At 39.5% G+C, this 21,810-nt stretch overlaps 1 protein-coding gene across 2 annotated transcripts in view; it reads right to left on the bottom strand.

Annotated features, from left to right (window-relative positions):
* flnb (filamin B, beta (actin binding protein 278)) overlaps positions 1–20,192 on the bottom strand; it is a 30,642-nt gene extending 10,450 nt beyond the window's left edge. Inside the window, exons 1-39 of one of the 2 annotated variants that reach the window (XM_036590697.1) lie at positions 19,492–20,192; positions 18,512–18,760; positions 16,377–16,474; positions 16,145–16,262; positions 15,330–15,467; positions 14,930–15,056; positions 14,073–14,209; positions 13,685–13,878; positions 13,455–13,568; positions 13,149–13,292; positions 11,260–11,338; positions 11,054–11,166; positions 9,317–9,899; positions 8,269–8,380; positions 8,020–8,180; positions 7,749–7,901; positions 7,543–7,666; positions 7,263–7,459; positions 6,832–6,955; positions 6,559–6,722; positions 5,420–5,543; positions 5,144–5,328; positions 4,917–5,040; positions 4,537–4,679; positions 4,321–4,444; positions 4,059–4,237; positions 3,836–3,959; positions 3,569–3,732; positions 3,355–3,478; positions 3,062–3,246; positions 2,851–2,974; positions 2,574–2,731; positions 1,807–1,930; positions 1,447–1,610; positions 1,222–1,345; positions 928–1,124; positions 705–828; positions 426–601; positions 221–344 (exon numbers count right to left, since the gene is read on the bottom strand). In XM_036590697.1, the coding sequence (XP_036446590.1) occupies positions 221–344; positions 426–601; positions 705–828; positions 928–1,124; positions 1,222–1,345; positions 1,447–1,610; positions 1,807–1,930; positions 2,574–2,731; positions 2,851–2,974; positions 3,062–3,246; positions 3,355–3,478; positions 3,569–3,732; positions 3,836–3,959; positions 4,059–4,237; positions 4,321–4,444; positions 4,537–4,679; positions 4,917–5,040; positions 5,144–5,328; positions 5,420–5,543; positions 6,559–6,722; positions 6,832–6,955; positions 7,263–7,459; positions 7,543–7,666; positions 7,749–7,901; positions 8,020–8,180; positions 8,269–8,380; positions 9,317–9,899; positions 11,054–11,166; positions 11,260–11,338; positions 13,149–13,292; positions 13,455–13,568; positions 13,685–13,878; positions 14,073–14,209; positions 14,930–15,056; positions 15,330–15,467; positions 16,145–16,262; positions 16,377–16,474; positions 18,512–18,760; positions 19,492–19,804 (6,233 nt within the window). In that variant the 5' untranslated portion in view covers positions 19,805–20,192. The remainder of the gene's footprint in view (positions 1–220; positions 345–425; positions 602–704; positions 829–927; positions 1,125–1,221; positions 1,346–1,446; positions 1,611–1,806; positions 1,931–2,573; positions 2,732–2,850; positions 2,975–3,061; positions 3,247–3,354; positions 3,479–3,568; positions 3,733–3,835; positions 3,960–4,058; positions 4,238–4,320; positions 4,445–4,536; positions 4,680–4,916; positions 5,041–5,143; positions 5,329–5,419; positions 5,544–6,558; positions 6,723–6,831; positions 6,956–7,262; positions 7,460–7,542; positions 7,667–7,748; positions 7,902–8,019; positions 8,181–8,268; positions 8,381–9,316; positions 9,900–11,053; positions 11,167–11,259; positions 11,339–13,148; positions 13,293–13,454; positions 13,569–13,684; positions 13,879–14,072; positions 14,210–14,929; positions 15,057–15,329; positions 15,468–16,144; positions 16,263–16,376; positions 16,475–18,511; positions 18,761–19,491) is intronic. The other variant, XM_036590698.1, reaches the window with a different exon arrangement.
* Between the last annotated feature and the right edge of the window lie 1,618 nt (positions 20,193–21,810).

Raw genomic sequence — 21,810 nt, forward strand, 5'->3', positions numbered from 1 at the left:
GCAATAAGCAACAACTTGTCAATGAGGGATAATAGAGCAATGACACAATGTCAGTGAAGTAAAGCACTGTTCTTATGAAGCATCAAAAGTATTGACTCTGTGACTACTAACGGCAGTAAGAATTTTTAGCTTGCTAAATGTGAGTGAGCGAGTGATCATCCCAAAGTACTTTATGTCTAAAAACTATGACACCAATGCTGTATGCCTGAAAAAATCTCACCTGATAAAAGACTCATCATCTGCATATTTGACCATCAAAGAGTGAGGGCCTTCCACAGAGGGAGAATAGTTCACTGTGTAGGTTCCATCTCCATTGTCCTTGATGTCCACCAGTTCAGTCTTACCTGAAGACATATAACCCTGACTGTTACATTCATTTAGACATCCAGATTTCTGATGTGCTCTGAGAAAAAGTATCATCTAACCATTTGGAGTCATCATAACCACAGTCTCTGGGGGCTTCCCAGTTTCACTGCTGTTGATTCTGAAGGTCTGAGGAACCTGGGAACAAATCCCTGACTCCAGGCCGAGGCCATAAATCTTCGTCTCTTCTTTGTCATCCCTTGGAATTACTTGGAACTCATAGGGACTGTAACACATACTTATAATGAGAAAAAGATGTGGCTACATTAGTAATTCTAAAGGCCTAAGCTGGCTCTAGGATAAAATATATCCTTACAGCGCACCATGAAATATTGTCCTACCTTCTAAATGCATCTTCATCAGTGTATTTGACCATTAAGAAGTAAGAGCCTTCCACACCAGGTGAGTAAGCCACAGAATAAGTTCCATCACCATTGTCTGATATGTCAACAAGCTTGACTGTACCTAAAGTACAAAAACAAGAAAATAATTTTTGTTGATTTATTTATCTTTGAAAACAGAAGCAGAAACATTTTTGTTAAATGAGAAAAAAATTATTCTCACCATCTGGCTTCACCACAGCAACAGTCTCTGGTGCTTCTCCCGTGCTGCTGCAGTCAACGGTGAATGTTTGAGGAGTTCTGGCGCAGATTCCTGACTCCAGGCCAGGTCCAGATATTCCAGTCTTTTTCTTCAGTTCCTCCACCAGGTCATGGTCTGTGTCAGCATTAGTACTGGGCAGCACATAGAACCTGAAAGGGCTGCAGTGACGTTGACACACACAGAATTTATTGCAAATTAAATGCTAATCATATCAACGGCACATAAATTAAAGTTAACAGGGTTAGGGAACCTAACCTGCAGTATGAATCATCTGCCGCATATTTAACCATCAAAGAGTGAAACCCATCAACAGAGGGTGAGTAGTTCACTATATAAGTGCCATCGCCATTGTTTTTAACCTCAAGCTGCTCCATCAAACCTGCCACCACACAGAACAGAAGAAGTTCAAGTTTGTATAAGAAGAAAAAAGAAAACCTTCAATATATCAAACCATCATCAGCTTAATCAGCTGATTCTTACCATATGGTGTGAGCATGGATATAACCTGTGGTGTGTCTCCTGTCTTGCGGCAGTCTATCTTGAAAGTCTGAGGACTTTGGCTACAGATGCCAGAGTCCAGGCCTGGTCCGCTGACCTTTACCTCTTTCACCACCTCAGCTGGAAGTACTTGGAACCCTAAAGGGCTTTGGGACGCAAGTAACAAAAAGTTTTACATTGTTCTTTATGTCGCATATGCACAAGCTCATACATGTTCTCTGTCAACATCAAGTACAGCTGACAAGAGGAAACTGTTCTAAACGAGTGAAAATGAGAAATGCTATCCAAATGGCTTTACACTAAGCTTTTATAAAGACTGAAGAGAATATACACTCTTCATACTTGCAGTATTTGTCTTCTCCTGCAGTTTTCACCAGCAATCCATGAGGACCCTCCATAGATGGGAAGAAGCTGACTGAATAAGTCCCATCTCCATTGTCTTTAGCCTGTAGCATTTCAGTTGTACCTGTTCATTCAGAATATAAAACTTCATCATGCAATACTGTGCAAAAGTCAGAGACCACAATTTATTTATTTAATTTCCAGTCAAAACAGCCATTAAATAGAAGTTATTCATTTTTCTGGAGGCATCTCTGAGGAGATAAAATGTAAGAAAACTCACTTGCATAAGAAAGAGGAACGTCAAAGGAAAAAAAGGAAAAAAAAAAACCCCAAAAAACAGGAGTTTCCAAAACTGGAGACCAAAAAATGATTGAAAGATATAAAAATTGGGACTCCTAACAACCATGCAAGACCTAGCAGATCACCAAAACTGTCACCACCAGACAAACAGTACTTAATGCTTTCATCTTAAAGAGAAAGGAGAACCCTAAGCTCCACTTTTGCTTTTCTGCTTTTTCCAGACCCTGAATAATAAATAACTTAATGGTTCTTTTGACTGGAAATTAAATAAATGAAGGGTGGCCTCTGACTATCACACAGTACTGGACGTGCATTAAAATAAAATGAATATCTTGTAATATGATCTTGTAATATGTTATCATTTGTTGTCATGATGTCACTTTGCTTTTAAGTGATCTTTAAATCTTACATTTTATTTATACTTTGATGTGTTGTAAGAAAGAGGATCCATTATAAAGTGGTCTTACCATTAGGACATATTATGGCCACAGCCTCTGGAACTCCTGTTAGGCTGCAGTCAATTGTGAACATCTGAGGTTGTTGGGCACGTATCCCCGACTCCAGACCCGGCCCAGTAACCTTTATCGGAGTCTCCTCTGTGGGAAGCACTTGAAACCCAAAGGGTCTGTATAATTACAGATTATGAAATTAACCCACATATTTAACTTATCATTAACTCATTAGCCCCTTTCAGAAAGGCCTAGGAGTATGTAACGTCTATAATAACTATAATTACTGCTTCACCTGCAAAAAGATTCCTCTCTGGCATATTTAAGGACAAAAGAATAAGAGCCCTCCATGGAAGGAGCATACGCAGCACTGCATGTTCCATCTCCATTATCATGCACCCCAAGGAGATCAATTGTACCTAAAGACATCAAGGAGAGAAAAAATAAATTAAAAATTACACTAGATGAAAATTACTTGCTGATATGACATTTAAAGAGATTTTTACCATCAGGTTTTACCACTACAGCAATCTCTGGTGCCTCCCCAGTGTTGTTACAGTCTATTGTGAATGTCTGAGGGATGTTCTGATAGACCGCACCCATCAGTTCTTGGCCAGACACTTTTAGATCCTGAACTGGGATATTCTGGTCTCCAGTTACAAGAACCGGAAGCACTTGAAACTTGAAGGGCCTAAAAAGAGTCAAATCCCATTCTCAATGTAAGATAAGAGTTGTAAGAGTTAGAAAATAAAAATATCTATATTTGATAGACATAAAGTCAATTACTTCAACTTGCTACCTGCTAAAAGACTCATCCTCTGCATATTTGACCATTATAGAATGAGGGCCTTCCACAGAAGGAGAATAGTTCACTGTGTAAGTCCCATCTCCATTGTCTTTGACCTCCACCAGCTCAGTCTTACCTGTTCCAATGAACAAAGACTCACAGTAGTTTATATCCCTGAAATCAGTTAAATCTGCCAGAGTCTGTATATTAATAATGTTTTCCTTACCATTTGGTGTCACAATAGCCACCGATTTGACTGTCTCTCCAGTTGTGCTACAGTCTATGGTGAACGTCTGTGGTGCCTGAGTACATATGCCAGACTTCATTCCTGTCCCAGAGAACTTCACCTTTGACTCTGCTTTAGCTGGCAGTACTTCAAACCTAGCAGATCTGTACAGAGCAGAAAGAAAATCACAAACAGGTGATGTAATGAATTGACCTCTTAAAACATGAAAAAAGACTAAATCAGTGACCAAATCATTTTCTATCCTACCGTCTAAATGGCTCTTCATTGGCGTATTTGACAAACAAAGAGTTCAGGCCTTCCACTGAAGGTGTGCAGTGCACTGTATAAGTCCCATCTGCATTGTCTGTCACCTTTACCAGATCAAATGTACCTTCAAGTGAAGAAAAATGATATTGTATTTTTAATAAAGCCAGAGTAGAAGTCTGTAACCAAGAGATCCCACACAAGAACTATGGAACTACGAGCTCACCATCAGGCTTTACCAAAGCAACCATTTCTGGTGCTTCTCCCTTATCACTGCAGCCAATGACAAGTTTCTGTGGAACACCTGCATGTATTCCTGCCATGTCTTGTCCAGAAATGTTCTCTTTCCTACTCATCTCATTCTCTGAAGCATCAGGTGTGGGAAGCACTTGGAAATTGCAGGGGCTGAAATGACACAACAGCTGGCACAATGGCACCCAGATCATAAATCTGTCATTCCAGTGTTTCCCACTTGATTCTGGACTTACCTAGAGTTTGAATCATCCTCTGCATATCTCACCATTGAAGAGTGAGGATCTGCAGTCGTTGGCAAGTAGCTCACTACGTAGGTCTCATCTCCACTGCTTTCAGCCACCATCATCTCAGTCACTCCTGGATTCATTAGCCCCAAAAAACAAACAAAAGATGAGCAGACTAGTCCAGTGTTTTAACAGTAGATAAGAAAAACTTAAGCTGAGGTTTACCTTTCGGAGTAATCGCAGCTAAAGACTGTGGAACTTTTCCAGTGGGTGCAAATCTTTGGGTACAAATCCCTGACTCCACCCCTTTTGCTGAGATCTTTACATTAGTCATATCATCTGTAGGGAGTACGTGGAACTTGAATGCACTAGAAAATAATGAGGAAAAAATGTGCAGTTTTCATTGTACCAAGCTGTAGGCTGGCTTTACAAAGTTCAAGCAGAGTCTGAAAATTATCTATGTAAATAAGTGTAACTATGGATTACAAATCTATTGAAAATCTATTTTAGTCTATGACTAAATTTCACCTTTGTCCTGGAAAATGAGACTAAATCTCATTCCTCCTCTGCAGTATACTGATCAACACAGATTAATAGTATCTCACCTACTAAAAGCATCCTCATCTGCATATTTCACTACTACAGAATGAGGGCCATCTATGGAGGGGCAGTAGACAACACTGTAAGTTCCATCTCCATTATCTGTTACTTCGCCCAGATCAACTGAATCTAAAGCATCCAAAGAAACATGTTCACAACCACAGAACAAGCATACATCCACTATGCTGTAAATACATAAAAATAAACAAATAAAATGCATGCATGTTCTCACCATCAGGATTCACAATGACAACAGTTTCTGGTGCTGCTCCAGTGCTGCTGCAGCCAATCGTGAAATTTTGAGGAGTTCTAGCACAATATTTTCCCTCCAAGCCTGGTCCATTTATCTCCGTCTTACTCCTGCAGTCTTGAGCGAAGCTGCCATCGTGTTTGGGCAGCACTTGGAACTTGAAAGGACTAGAAGTACATCACACATACAACACAGACATGATTATGATGCAGCATAAATCCAACACAAAATTTAGTCTAAACTAAAGTTTTCTCTGACCTGCTAAATGCAGTATTGTCTCCATATTTGACCATTAATGAGTGAGGGCCTTCTACAGAAGGAGAATAGCTCACTGTGTAGGTCCCATCGCCATTGTCTTTAACACCAAGTAATTCAATCAAACCTGTTCCAATACAAATAAATTTTAATGCAACAGAGTCAGCTCCATAATTGTTGGCAACCTTGTTAATGATGGGTAAAAAGGTCATGAAAGAGTAATTTGTGGTTAATTAGGTAAGTCTTACACTGAAAATACATGAAAAAGGTTAATGATTAATTGAAGTAAATTTCATCAAAGAAAAAAAAATAACACATGCATCACAAATACTGGCACCCCTAGAAATTCTTAAAAACAAAATGTAACTAAAGTATCCTAATAATATATCACTGTTTTCATGTTCGATTGTTCAGGAACTTTTAAGACATCATGTCTGACTTCCTGTTTCACTGGAGTATAAAAATGTGGTGAAAGAAGTCAAATTCTCTTAGTAATTCAACAGCATGGAGAACAGTAGAGAATACACAAATAAAATGACACAAAAGTGTCTTGATCATCATAAATCAGGCAATGCTACATGCCTGAAAATGCTTATATTCACTGTTAAGGCACTAATCGAACAACCAGAGCTACAGAAGAAAAATCATTATTGTTATGTTGGAAAAGAAAACACAAAGTACTAAATGTACGGGTGCTAATTATGGTGACGTGTGGTTTTGCTTAATGAAGTGATAACGGTTGATGTTTTCTTCAATTAAAGTTCCTTTTCCTCATAGTTACAGTTATATGTATATCTGTAAATGATTCTTTTATAAAGAGTATTTTAGTTTCCATGAGACTAAAAACAAGAACGATGAATACATCGCCCGAAAACTCGAAATGCTCAACTAAAATTAGGAGTCTAGACAAAAAAGTGTCTTAATTAAAAAAAAAAAAAAGATTAAATTCATATGCCTCCAAAATACCCATGGCCTATATGAAAAAAGACAATCTGTACTTTTGTCTCACATTCCCCTTTTCATTCTAAGACCCTTTTGTTGAAAGCAAAAATATCAGTTTTGATCTATCAGTTTTGATCACTCTGCCCCTTTAGTAGAACGTGCTGTTCATCTAGAGTGACCACAAAGAACAACATCTTTACCTTTGGGATTCATCATAGCGATCGAAGTAGGCAGCTTCCCATGTTCTCTGCAGTCAATTGTGAAGACTTGAGGAGTTTGAGTACAAATTCCAGACACCAAACCTGGCGCAGTAACAATACTTTGCAAAGCACACTCAGCATCCAGCACATGGAATTCATAGGGACTGTAAACAAAGTCATTGTTTGAGGCACATATAAAATGCAAATGGCCAAACACAAAGAACTTCATAGCACATACTTCATTAAAAGATTTCACATGGTGATCTGGCTCACCTACTAAAGGCCTCCTCATCTGTATATTTTACCGCCAATAAGTGTGAGCCACCCGTGGTTGGGGAACAGGTAACTGTATAGGTTCCATCTCCATTGTCAGTCAGTTCAAGCACCTCAACTGTACCTACAAAGATCAAGAGGGGAAATATCAAAGATCACTCAACTCACAACATTGCTGTCGTATCATTTTTTGCACCACTGGATATGACAGCTGCCTTTTATATTTTACATTACAATGAAATACCAATAGAAACAAGGCTGAATTATTTATAAAATCTGGTTACATTAATGTAGATTAATGTTAAGTTCTACAAAGAGATCTAAGTTTTTATTATCATTATTATTATTTTTGTAGCAAGAATGTTCAGTGAGGCAATAATTACGAAAGTGTGCTCTGAACAGGTTCTAGTGCCTAAACACAAACTGCTCACCATCAGGTTTGGCAATGGCAACAGTCTCTGGTGCCTTTCCAGTGGCACTGCAGCCGATGGTAAAAGACTGAGGAGTTTTAGCGCATATCCCAGACTCCAAACCTTCTCCAGAAATGTTCATCTCTCTCCTGGGGCCTTGATTTTTGGCCTTTTCTCCACCAGCAGCTGGTCTTTGCAGTACGTGGAAGTTAACAGGACTGCGGGTCATGTTGTTCAGAATGCCATTAAAACGCGCAGCATAAAACCGGTTTAAGCATTACGATGTTAAGCAGAATCTCACCTGCAGTATGAATCATCCCCTGCATATTTGACCATCAAAGAGTGAGGGCCTTCCACAGAAGGGGAATAGTTCACTGTGTAGGTCCCATCTCCATTGTCCTTGAGATCCATCAGCTCAGACTTACCTTAAACATGATAAAGAGGACAGCAATAAATAAATGTAAAGCACAAAATTCTTAGCGATCCCAAGAGAAGTAAGGGACCCACCTTGAGGAGTTATCACAGTCACTGTCTCTGGTATATTGCCAGTTTTCTTGCTGTCAAACGTGAAGTTCTGAGAACTTTGGGCACAAATCCCTGGTCCAAATATTTCTGCACTAGTGCCTGAAACGTCCTTCACTGTTACTTTAAATGGACTACCTGCAGAGCACATCAAATCAGTACAACACTGTAAGATCAGCATCTGAAATCTACTAAACAATCAAGTCAAACCCTTTTAGACAAAATGGGAACTGGTGAGTTTGGGCATTTAAAGCACCTGGAATGCTCTTCCCTCCATAGGTGATGTTAACGTCATACTGGCCAGCTGTAGATGGAATGTATTCCATAGTGTAGCTGCCATCTTCATTGTCCTTGCATGATACCTTGGACTCAGATGGACCTTCCACTGTTACTTCAAGATGACCATTTCCAGCTCCTCTGCCAACAAACAAAATATTGACTAATGTATCATCTTTGGCTTCAGTTCTATAATCTTTTCTATGAGACAAAGTAGACAATGGCTAACCTGGTGTTTATGTAACACATGTTGGGATGTCCAGCAAGGCCTTGGAGAAGTCCTAGACCATCTGCAAGTACTTGGCTTGGCTTACAAAACCCTGCTGCATTTGCCAGGTCTCCTTTTACATTAGAGGCAACAGCAGACAGACACAAAATTACCACCGTGAAAGAAGATAATCAGATGAATTTTCACAATGTGAAATTTACATAATAAATAAATATATGCATAAATAACTGCAAAAGGGTTCCTTGAGTGATGCCATAAAAGAACCACTTCCTTTTTCCTAAATAATCTTTCATGGGATATTTTTAAAGATCCTGTATGATGTGAAGTAAAATTTTACACACTTTTTTGAAATAAAGTATGATGCATCTAAACACTGTTAAAGTTTCAATATGTATAATTCATGCCACAGTCCATACAGTCCACATATGGAAACTAATCTGCAAAAATACCCTGGCTTAAACTAATTGTGCTTGTGATGTCACACAAACCAGTATATTTACATATGCTTACCTATTCAGCCTAAAACAGGCCAGCTCTACCCATTTACACTGAACAAGTTATTAAAAGTGTTTCACTGACTTTTTTTTAATGAGGCCCTTCACAGTGAAGCCACACAGAACAGAGCTGAGACATGCAACAGCCTTAAAGTAACAACAGCTTGTTTAATTGTGATCTCTGTATAATGTGAAGGCTGTAAATGGTTCTTGGCCCTGGACATATATTTCTACATACATATACATACATCATCTAAACCGCTTATCCTTCTGGGTCGCGGTGGGGTGCAGGAGCCTATCCCAGCTGTCATTGGGTGGAAGGCAGGATACACCCTGGACAGGTCGCCAGTCCATCGCAGTCCATATATTTCTAAGAAACTTTAATTGGTGTACAACCTTTATGTTATTTGGAGGTTCTTTATACTTTATGGAGGTGCTTTAAGCTTAGAAGCCTTCATTGAAGGGTTCTTTGGGGAACCAAAAGTGGTTCTTCTACAGCACCACTCTAAACAACTCTTTAGGTATCTTTGTTTTTTTTAAATGTATTAACTTACCTTGCCCTGTCAATTTAACATGGCTTTTGTAGACAGCTGGATCCACCACAATTTCCGCAGGGAAGTTTGGCACCACTTGGCCTCCGTATTTCAGAAGAAGTGTGTAGACACCAGCAGTGAGGGGAACGTAAACGACTGTGTAGCTGCCGTCTTCATTTTCCAGCACTTCAGTCTTAGCTATGGCTCCTGAGTCAGAGACAGCCTCCACAGAGAGGTCACCTGACCCTGCCAGAGCACAGTCTATGTTCACCATACAAGGTTCCCCCACCTTCCCCTTGGTCAAACCAGGGCCTGATACGGTTACTTTAGAGGGATCAAGGGGAAGATGCACCACAGGGAGAAATGGGGAACCAGGGATTTGTGAATTGGCAAAGAAGATTCTGATTGTGTATTCCCCATTCTCAGCGGGCAGATAGAACACAGCACAGGTGCCGTCCTCATTGTCCATACACTGCAGAGTAACCTGACATGGACCCTCCACTGTGACGGTGAGTCTTCCACTGCCTGCAGCTCTTGTGTCGATAGTAAATTCTGCCCGCTGCCCCAGCAGGCCACCCCTTAAACCTGGCCCGTAAGCCTTCACCTGTGGAAAAAATCAATGTAATGTCAATGTTTGTAGCAGAGTTTGAGTGTTACCAAACTTACAAAATTTGAATGCAAATAAAGATAATTTGTCATCTATTGATCCATTCATCATGAGACACTCATGTAAAGGGCAGCTGGTGTTTCCAAATTATGTTAAAAAATAAAAGAACGACAAAAAGGTAGTTACAAGGTTTTGTTCTGAAAGTGATGATATGCAAAATATTAGAATTAGCTGATTTGTGTTAAAATCTTTGCAGGTGTTTTGTCTTAGTTGAAGGGAAATTCTACCCATTTTTCAAAATTTCTGCAAAATTCAGGGCTGTCCAATCTTATCTGCAAGGGGCGGTGCGGCTGCAGGTTTTTGTTCCAAACAAGAAAAGCACACCTGATTCAACTTGTTTAATCATTAAGTCTCAGTTTTTAAACAACTGATCATGTGTTCGCTGCTTTGCTACAATGAAAACCTCCAGCCACACCAGCTCTTCACGGATATGACTGGACGCCCCTGGCATAATTCAATTAGTGAGGTGTGAACAAATTTATTCAGAGTGGTTTGATGTGAAATGGTGCAGAATAAAGAAACTTACTGACTTGGATAACTTTACAGTGATGGTGTTACAATATCAACAAAACAAATACAGCCATTTTATTTACTATACTAAAAAAATAAACCTGACTACAGAGTTTTATGTCTAATGTTGATGATAATAATGTAGTGATAAATCAAAAAAAAAAAAACAATTGGTGACCTTTTTGCCTTACAACACCCTGCATGTATCAGGGTCAATATCTCTGCTGTCAATGGAGTTAAAAATGTGTGATCTCAAAATTATCGTAAAACAGGTTTCAGCGATCAGGCAACATATTCGAACCATTCCATGTAATATCTTTTTGTAAGGGACCCTGTGGAGGCATTGAATGCTCCATGAAACAACTCTCACTCTCACTTTCTCTAGAATTGTGCATTTAACATCAAACCACACTGAATGACCTTGTATACATATTAACGATTTATATGCAGAAATGTGGAAAGATTTATGGAATTCCCCTTTAACAGTAAAGCAAGCAAGCTTTGCAAGAAATTTCACATTTCAAAAGGTCGCAACATCCTCAAACTTCAGACTGGCATTGTACTCCACTTCATTAGAATACCTTTGTGGCACTGGTAGGCAAGTCTAAGGGGCTGACTACATCGATATCCAGTCTGCTCCCATTTCCAGCCTTCATGTTTACTTCAGTGACTTGATCAGTGTCCATCTCCTCATCTGCACATAATAGCCAAACACATACAACATCTCAGTAACATAGAGACTATGCTGATGATCTATATTGTATCTTATTATTTGACTCAAACTCACCCAAGTAGTTTATCTCTGATCCATGAGGTCTACTCCAGCTTCCAGCATATGGTTCAATTTTAATTTTGCCAGGCATTACCTGAAACAGTCATTAATTCATTCCGTATGAGCTTTATACCAAAGCATTTGCACACTACTGCTATGCCTGATATCATCACAACACAGTTTATTCCCCCAGTGTGATATCAGTAAGCCCGGAATTTTATAGCACCAATATTCTGTTACAAATGAATCTAATAAATAATGTTTCTACTACCCACTCAAATGTGATTGCTACTGTATGTCATCAACAGACAGCTTTAATGCCTCCTTGTGTAATGAAGTGGGTTTTTAATATGGCGCGGGATCAAAATGATTAGAAATTAGAACTAAACCCACACAAAAACAGATTCTTTGGCATTTTTGAGTATTTTAACTGAAACCAAGAAAATAATTTCAGTTGATTTCTTCATACTATAAACTACAATAAGTGCGTGTTAATGAGACCTTTATGCTCATTCTGAAATATCATTGCTATGATTATTATTAAAATATTACAATGCAATATTTTCAGACCTTTTTTTGTCTCCTCTGCTCAATAAAGTACGGTAATGCAATTAAACTTAATTTCAGATCTATTTCACCACAACCTGGCATATATACACACTTTTAAGCCAAAACATTATGACCACCCACAGAAAGAAAACAGCTTTCATTATCTTGTAACAACGGCACATGTCAAGGTCTGAGATATATTAGATGGTAAGCAAACAGTTGGTTCTCGTAGGAGACGTGTTTGATGTGGGAGAAATGTGCAGCTGTGAAGACCTGAGCAACTTTGACTATGGCCAAGCTGATATAGTCAGATGACTGAGTCAGAGCATCTCCAAAATGGCAAGGCTTGTGGGGTGCGCCCGGTCAACAGTGGTGAGTCTCTACAGACAGTGGTCTGAAGAGGGACAAAACACAACCTGCCGACAGGGTGTTGAGCGCCCAAGGCTCACTGATGTGCGAGGGCAACGAAGACTATCCTGTCTGGTCTGAAGAGACAGAAGGGCAAAAGGCACAAATCACTGAAAATTTTAACGTTGGTTATGGGAGGAACATGTCACAACACAGAGCGTATCACACCCTGCTGTGTATTGGGCTGCATAGCTGCAGGCTGGTCAGAGTACCCATGCTAACCTTTGTCCACCGTTGAAGTGCCTTAAACCAACACACAAGTGTCAGAACTTGACCTTGGAGCAATGAAAGAAGGTCTCCTGGACCAAAAAGTCCTGTTTTCTATTACATCACATAGATGGCCAGGTACATGTGTGCAGGAAGTGAGGGGAAGTGATGGCACTGTGAGAAGAAGGTAAGGAGGGAGTGTGATGCTCTGGGCAGTGTTCTGCTAGGTAACCCTGGGTTTGGCATTCATGTCAATGTCAATTTGACACGAGCCACCTACCTAAACAACGTTGCGGACCAGATACACCCCTTCATGGTAGTGGTATTCCACGACGGCAGTGGCCTCTTTCAGCAGAATATTGCACACTGCAACACCGCACACATTGTATGAGATTGATTTAAGGAACATGACAAAGAGCTCAAGGTGTTGCCCTGGCCTAAAAATTCTCCAGATCTTAATCCAATCAAGCATCTGTAGGATGTGCTACAACAAGAAGTCCAATCCATGGTGGTTCCACCCCACAGCTTACAGGACTTAAAGGATCTGCTGCTAATATCTCAGTGCCAGATACCGCAGGGCACCTTCAGAGGTCTTGTAGTGTCTATGCCTTGGCAGGTTGGAACTGTTTTGGTGGCACGTGAAGGACCAACAGCATATTAGGCAGGTGATCAGAGTGTTTTGGCTCATTTGTGTCTATTGCCATTATTATTACTTGCACATATATTTGCATTATGCTCACAGTAAAAGGACTGCCAGGAACAGATACTCCTCCCCAAGACACAACGATGGTGTGTTTGCAGATAGTAGTGGGAGTATAGGAGCAGTTATAAATGCCAGCCTCTTCACAAATCACATCCACGTTTATACTGCTTCCTTCCAGAGTCTATGAGAAAAAATATATAGATATGTAAATCAAACCATCATATAGTATGAACAATATTTAATACCGCTGATTCATTTTGTGACCTTCAACACTTTCATTTCAATGAAACTTCAACAATGTCTTATTTTTTTAGGGAGGACTATTAGAAGACATAGTTCATACCTGTATAAAGATTTTGAGCACTCCTTCACCAGCTTGAGTGGCATCGACAGTAAATTCTGCCTGACAGTTCACCAAGAGTCCAGCTGGAGAAACTCCTGCACCATATACTTTAACCTTGTTTATAAAAAATATATAAGTCAAGGATACACACAACACATACCATATATCAAAGCTCTCAGGGAGGAAAAAGAGATCATTTTTAAATGCTAATTTCATAAACAAATCGTTACCTTCTCTGGGCTGAAGCTTTTTCTCTTAGGTGCTATACAAGCCATGAAAGGACTGTCCTCTATTTCCTCATCATCACACATCACATGTACAGCATACTCCCCTGCTTCAGTGGGCCAGAATCTCACAAAGCATGAGCCAGCATTTTTATCATCACACTCAATTTTAGCCTGAGACGGGCCCTCAATGGCAAAACCTAGAGAGAGTTTGTCCAGGAAGAGTAAAAGTAAAACTACCTGATAGAGAGATATTTTCCTATATCCTATATTTGTCACAATAATAGTCAACAAAATATTGTGGCATATACTGCTGCAGTAATCAAGACAAATTCTTTGTATTTGTAAAATACTTGGCAAAATAAAGCTGACTCCAATTCTGAAATGTTCTCACCTAGCATACCAGCTTCAACACCAGTGGCCTCTACAAGGAATGAAGCAGGCATCCCCACAGTTCCTCCTTCCAGTCCAGGACCCCAGGCTCTAATCTTCTGCTGACCAGCTTTGGGCCCAACATGGACCTTAAAAGGGCTGCCATAAACGAATAAATGGCTTACTGGTCATTGTCATTACTGATCAAAAGATTGGAATCACTATTCAAAAGTTTTGTATCACTGTTCATTATAAATATTATTTAAAATAAAAACAATTCTTTGAGAGTTTTAAAAAATTAACAAATTGTATGTATGTCCCAGATGATGACTAGACCTGTAGATGATTCCACAAGTTTGATGGAATAAAAAGTAAGTTGTAATAAAATTAACATACCGAATCAATAACCATTTAACAAAATCATTTATCATTTAAAACTTTGTTTTACTTTCAAACACTTAAATTAATTTTCAAAATTCTTTTAAAATGTTTGACATTTCAGTTTACCCTGTGTGTGTAAGTTCTTTCTGAAAAACAATAATTACAAACATGGCAAGCGATTCCAACTGTTTAAAAGACTGTTCAGAAGGAAGTTCAAACATTTGATCAACAATTAATAAAACAAATGTTTACATCAGCTAGTATAGCACACATAACAGGAAACTACAACTTCTGGTCATGATTTAAACATTTTTTTTCTCACAGTTTACAAAACTATGGTCTATTCCATGGTTCCTCCACACTTAAACTAATCTGTACATTAGTAATTATATTTATATGACTGTGGTTATAGGCTTGTACCTCATGTCACTGTCTTGTCATTACAGCATGTTTTATCCTCCAGTGAGTGACTGCAGCAGAAGATGAATGAAAACTGACCTTTTTGGGATGTGCTTATTAGCCCAGGTGATGTCCACAGTGTAGTCCCCTTCATCACCAGGCATGTATTCAAAGTCGTAAATGCCTTCCAGTACCTCCCTCTGCTTCACCGCTACTTCATTACCAGCTGTCAGAGAGAAAGAAAGACATCATCCATCTAGGGCAGAGGAGCAGAGAGGCAGAGATGAGGCCCTGTCTCTCTTTGTAATGATCCCACCTGCGCCCCTCGCTTACAATGTAGCTATCTCTGGTGTCTGACACAATGTACATACGTCGGTTACTGCTTATAGTATAGGTGAAAGTGTTCTTGTGTGACTAATGGTAGTCAGTGAAGACTAAAAAATGAACACGCTGTTCAGAGAGAACAGATGCAGAGTGAGAATGGCTGCTGTTTACTCACTGGGCTCGCGGATGTGAACTGCCAGGCTTCCAGGTCCAGCCTTGTGGGTGTCAACCTTAAAGTCAGCCAACTGACCCACCCTAAGACCTCTGGCCTGCAGCCCCCGTCCAGTGGCACGACAAGCTTTAGGTTTAGGCACTGAAACAAAGGGAGTAGAGTAACAAATATGACGAAGGTAAACTAGGGTTTAAAGATAATATTGAGAATGGAGACATAATAAGAAAAAGCACTTCTAAAATACAGTGTTGGCGAGTTTGATCCCTGGTGATGCCACAGCCATCTGTGGCTGGGAGGGCATAACTGGTCTCACTCTTTGTGGGTGGGTAGGACAACACTCCCTCTCCCCACATCACTCAGCATAGTGCTAACCAACGTGGGTGTCTGTTAGCTGATGTAACAGAACTGGCAGTTAATGTTCTCCTCCAAGTGTGTTGAGCTGTCTAGTGGCAGTTTAAAAAGATCTTGTAGTGCTTCACATGTCTATGTGGAGGCATGTGCCAACCCTCCCAGCTTTGTGTCATCATGCGAAAGATGGAGACATAACCAGAGGAAGGAACTGGCAATGTCTAAACTGGGCAAAAAATAAAAAAAGCTTGGCATATTGTCTTATTGCGTATATTCCAAGTATTTTTAATCCTGAATTGTACAGCAATCAAAGCAAGCTGTGGCAAAATTTGAAATTTTCCTAAAATTTCCTAAAGAGTCATGATGAAATCAAATTGTTGCCAGATCAGAGATTTACACTCCTGATCAGCACAGCAAAAGAGGAAAGGCAGCCATGCGAAACAGTGATAACAAAATAAAAGAAGCCTAACCGGTCTTTGGTTTGAGTGGAGCTCCAGGTTTCAGCTTGGCTTTGGGGAAAAGGGAGAGGTAAGTCATGACAGACCGTTCATCCACACCAGGATCAAGGATTTCCTCTGGAGCAATGAGCTGGATATACAAACAATAAAAACAAAACATTATGAGTATGATCTAAGTGTGTCAAGCATATGTCATTAAAATAAGGCATTTAGTAATACAATGGTGCTTTGTGAGTAAGTATACCTGTGGTACTCCTAGCCAGTCATCCGCCTGCTGCATGGCCTCCCTGGTGTTAGTAACTCTCTGGACTGCCTCCCAGCTCTCCCAGTCTGGACACAAGCCTACACACGTGCAAATAATCAGTCATGGGGACTAAGAAATGGCAAAACAACTTCATTACGCTTATCTCCATCACCAGGTTAAGCAGTTCCAACGTAATAAAAAGAGTCAATATTTGGATGCTCAATCATTGACTGAAATTCAAATATTACGTTCTCTCAACTTGCATGTTGCAAAACTTGGGTGGGGAATCAGGGAGTTGTATTGTGTGCACTTATTTTTAAGCCCTTGGTAGAGGGTTCCTTAAAATATATACACTCACAACTCACATACTTTTTCTTCTTCTTACATTACGAGGTGTATAGCTCTGTCTGAAGGCCCACAGCTTGCAGATAATAGTATCATAGCATGAATTTGGTCAATGCCTCCTCCAGTCAATATGTCAGGCCCATGGGTGCCTAATCACTATGACACCCATCACAGTATTTCAAGATTTGACATTACTTTTAAGGCAGTGATTTATTATGTTTACTGTAAAAAGTGAATATTTCTGCTTGATCTAAAAAAAAAAATTACAACCTCTTTGCCTTGATTTGTTTTTCTCTACCATGTGCTAAATATCTCAGTACACCCATGGCAACTAATCATGGTCAACTAAATCAAATAAACATGTCAATGGAAGAAGTAAGTTATTATTTTTGTGGCATTTCAGAACTTTTCACATTTTGCAGTATGACAATTACAACAACAAAGAGGAATCTTTTTCTGGAAAGGCCTCAGTCATTAAACCTAAAATGAAGACTGTAAAATAACATTGGGTCTCATTCACCAAGTGTTCTTAAGTAAAAATTTCTTCTTAAAACTCACTTACACAGATTTAACAAAGATTCTGACGTTCAGCAATGTTTTTTATATTTGGGATTTGTTCTTAGGTAATAACAGAATCTACACACACTCAAGAGCACAAAGGTGCGAACAGTTCTGCAGTTTAAGAACACATCATGCCCAATCATCAATTCATTCATTTGAAAATAAGCCACAGGGCTTATGTAACACCCAGGGTAAGATATTTGGTGGGTTTAAGCCCTCATCCCTTTCGTAATTTCTGTCCAGATGGGACTCTAGGGACTTTTATGCATATTATGTGGGACTGCCCAAAGGTTTATGCTTTTTGGGAGGAGGCTGTTGATTCAATCTCTTCTCTGATCAAGACATACTTACCCATGGTCCCTGAACTTCATTTACTGAATGATAACACCAAGTTCCCCATTACGGAAAGTTCCCGGAAGATATGGCTGGCTGGCCTAACAGCAGCGAAAAAAGTCATTGTCCAGCATTGGCTACCCCCCCATAACTTGTCTATACGTCATTGGCTCCATACCTTACTGGATATTCTATATCTGGAACTGTCATCTGCAAGAACTGGCAATGCTGGCCCTGGAACCCTTAATGCATGGATTCACAGAATTTCTAAAGTCAGGACCCTTGTGCTTGCTTAACTATATGCTGCGTTCAAGTTGTGAATGATGTAATTCTCCTGTGTCCTATGTTGTAGCTATGTTTTGTTTGTGTTTTTTGTTTTTTTTATTTTTTTCCCCACCTCTTGTAAGTCCCATGTGTGGGTGGGTCAGGGCTGGAATGGGGGTGTTGTTCTTTAAATGGAAAATAATAAAAAATGAATCACAAAACACATCATGAATTTGACAGACTTTTTCTTAGGACCTTTCTCAAGAACAAATTTAGCAAAAACACAAACATTGGTGAATGAGGCCTTCTGTCATGAGAAAGAACTGCTGAAAGCTTTTTGCTGATATTTCATAAACACTGCTAGGCACAACCTAAAAGTCCATGGGATATAAATACTTGAGTTGTTAGTTGTTAAGGGTAGGCCTGGCAGTCTTCATGGGAGAACACTGTATTTAAATTTCATATAAAAGGTGACTTTGGTACCTTTTTTTTTGAGTTCACTTAAAACAAAAGTGCAGAATGTTGCCTTTATTAAACTGGCACAACTTTACTTTTTATAGAGATAATTACTGTGTATTACTGTGTATTTTGATCAAATCTGAATATTATCTTTCTGAATACTCTGACTGTACCTGGCGCAAGACCATCTACAAGAGCTCCCAATGCTTTGCCGTCCTGCCAGTCCTGGCTGAAGTTGGTGATGGGCAGCTCAGGCACTTTACTCTGGATCCATCCCAGCAGCCTCATTTCCGGGGTGAGTTTTGTGACTGTATCACTGGCCTCATCCTCCCACACAGGAATAGAGATGGAGTAGTGCAGGATGAGAGTCCAGACCAGCCCCAGGATGAGCTTCAGATTTCCGTCCACTATAGCCTTACTGTCTGTGGAACATAGCATGTGCACAACATTCTGTCATCAGACAATTTGTGACTCTCTCATGTACTAACACAAACTATAAAACACCCCTTTGTGTTTGAAGGCTTATTACCAAGATTTCTTTGGCCTGAGGCAGTCATCAGACAAGGGGATTTTACTGATTTATTCAACTCATTCTCAACAACAGATAACGTAATCCAGTTAGCACTGTATAAACATTTAAAAACATCTTCTACCAAGAGAAAATATTTAATTTTTTTATGCAGCCAAGCATAATTAATGTCAGTATAAGGGCAGAACTTCTTACGTTATCAGAAAATGTCTTGAGAAATAGACAGCCGATGATGCAATCTGTAGAGCTTATTGTTTTCCCAAAGCAATGAAATATGAAGCCTGTTTGAAAAGCCTTTTAAACACTGAGTGTGTGAGCATTCTCCATGTTGCACATCTTTTTAAATTCCATTAAATTAATTACAGTATCAAGTTACACACTTCTTTCCTTTTTTCCTATAACCCAGACCAGACAACAGAGATAATGAGTCTGATATTGAGAAAGGACTATTTGCATGTTCCGAAGGGCACTTTATATGTTACAATTCATGATTACTAGACATGATTTCAAGAACCTAACAAGCCAGGATGCTAACGCTGTTAATTAAAATAAAAGCATTAAGAGAACAGTCTATGAATTCATAACAAATACAAATACATCAAAGATATGTAAAACGTAACTTACCTATAGACACTAACTTGATCTTTTCACGGTCCAAAAATTCCAGAGCTACTGAAACGTTGTCCAGCTTAAGTTGCCTAAGCGTGGGTCTTGCATGAAACTTTCTGAACATCCTCTTGTGGCTCAGAACCTCTAGTAAGGAGATGAGGTTCAGGCCATCACTCAGGTCAAAGCGGAGGTCATTTATCTGTTTATCAACACATCTCAGGTGCTCATTGCACCAGCGTGTGAAGGTGTTCTTCTGTATCTTTTTCCATGGTGCATCATCAGATAGGTTAATCTGAGCTGCAGTGACACTGTTGACAAAGTCACTCATCTCTGCCTGCCGAATCACATAGGTGTGATGTCCTCCTATCAAAGAGCATTTATACCAGTGCCTAGGTGCAATCTGAGCATTGATGCAATTCTGCTGGAGGAAGTCCTCCCTCTTCTTCTACTCCAACCAATGGTTATGATCCTACAGTGCCTTTGAGGATACATCTCACAAGAGGACTTATTCTTTAAAACATGAAATTTCATCATTGCGCAGCCCCCCCATGTCACGGGGTGAAATAACAAAAACAGTGAGAGCAGTTACCTCAGTGTGCAGAGAATGTATTTATTGTGATGACAGAGGTCAGCAATAAGATCCTTGTCCCGGGGGAGTGAAACCGATCCCCACCTGTGGTTCGGTCACCCTCTTCCAATGCCTGACGTCATTGCTGCTTCTAACCCCATCACTGGTGACATTAGGCTTCATTTATTCTGGCATAAACTGAGTGTGTTATTACATGAGGCCTTTTGATGGGCCCATGTCCTCATGTTTCCGGCGTGGGGTAGAATAGGTATGACTCATTTGGGTGGACTCTTATAACACAGAAGCATGCACTTCTTCATGAGAAGTACTTGGAGCGAGGCTGTTGTGTTTTACGGGTGTCGATGCGAGTAAACTTCAATTTCTCTTTCCAAGAAGACCATGGCAAAATAAACAGCTTCTTGGAAAGTTCTTTTAGTATATATCACAGCAGATCGTACTCATCCTTAAACATTGCATAGGCTCGGTTTTTCACAAGCATATTAAGCCTAAACTTAGAATAAAAAGGACAGTGAATGATGAATCACTTTTCTAAATTGGCATTGCAAATTAGTCCAACACTAGGCTAAATCAATGTGCAGGAAAGTTGCATTACACAGGACAAAGGTCTTCAAATCTAGACACTGAATCGAAATTTCAGTCCTGGATTTTGCCATCACTGGTAGGTATGACACTACGTGGCCAATTACTTAATGCAAGAGCTCAGTTAAAGGCAAATTCCATTGTTTTTTTCCAAATTTTTTCATAAACAAAACATTAAGATGCAAAACTAAAAAAAAAGTAATTAATACTCACCTTAAATATTGCATAGGCTCAGTTTCTCACATGCACATTAAGCCTAAACCTACACCAAAAAGGACAGTGAATGATGAATCACTGTTTTCTAAATTGGAATTGCAATTTGGTCCAATACTAGGCTTAATCAATGTGCAGGAAAGTTGCATTATGTAGATCAGAGTTCTTCAAATCTGGATGCTGAGTTTAAATTTGAGTCCTGGGTTTTGCAACCACCGGTAGATATGACACTATGTGGCCAATTACTTATCGCAGCAGCTCAGTTAAAGGGAAATCCTATTGTTTTTGGCAAAATTGTCTCATAAATAAATCATTAGGATGTAAAGAAAGTAATTGAGTGGTTTCATGTGAAATGCACTAGTCACAGTGTTTCACAGTGGTGGTAACAGGAAGCAGATGTCTGAAGAGTTTAATACATCTAAAAACTACCTCAGAAGTTATGTTAAATGGTTACAAACATGCTGCCTGATGTCTGATACAGTTTTCTGATCATTTTGAATGACTTTGTCTACATCTCAATGATTTAACCATTTAGAAACGTTGAAAAATCAGCCGAGTTCCCCTTTAACTATCACTGATTACAAAACCTAGGACCGGAAACTGGATTTAAAGTCTCTGCTATGAAGGTGACTGCATTAAACCTAAATTAAGACTGCCTAACATTACTAGGAATGAACTTCTACACATTTAAGATCAATTAAATTTATATTATTTATGAACTGTTTTTCAACAGGGGTTAAGTTAGCAACTGGTATTTACTACATATTCCTCAGCCATTAAACCACCAACAAGCCAGAAATGCAGATTCACAAGAGAAAAAAGAAAAATGACTACACTGGCAGCCAGATGGTAAAAGTGGATAAAGAGGGACGGTGTATCAAAATCAGTTACTTTTGGATTATTTGAATCTGGTCTCCACATCATTTTCACTCCCTCTTATCTCTGTCTCGGGG

This window comes from Colossoma macropomum, unplaced genomic scaffold (assembly GCF_904425465.1).
Source record: "Colossoma macropomum unplaced genomic scaffold, Colossoma_macropomum, whole genome shotgun sequence".
Taxonomy (NCBI): Eukaryota; Metazoa; Chordata; class Actinopteri; order Characiformes; family Serrasalmidae; genus Colossoma; species Colossoma macropomum.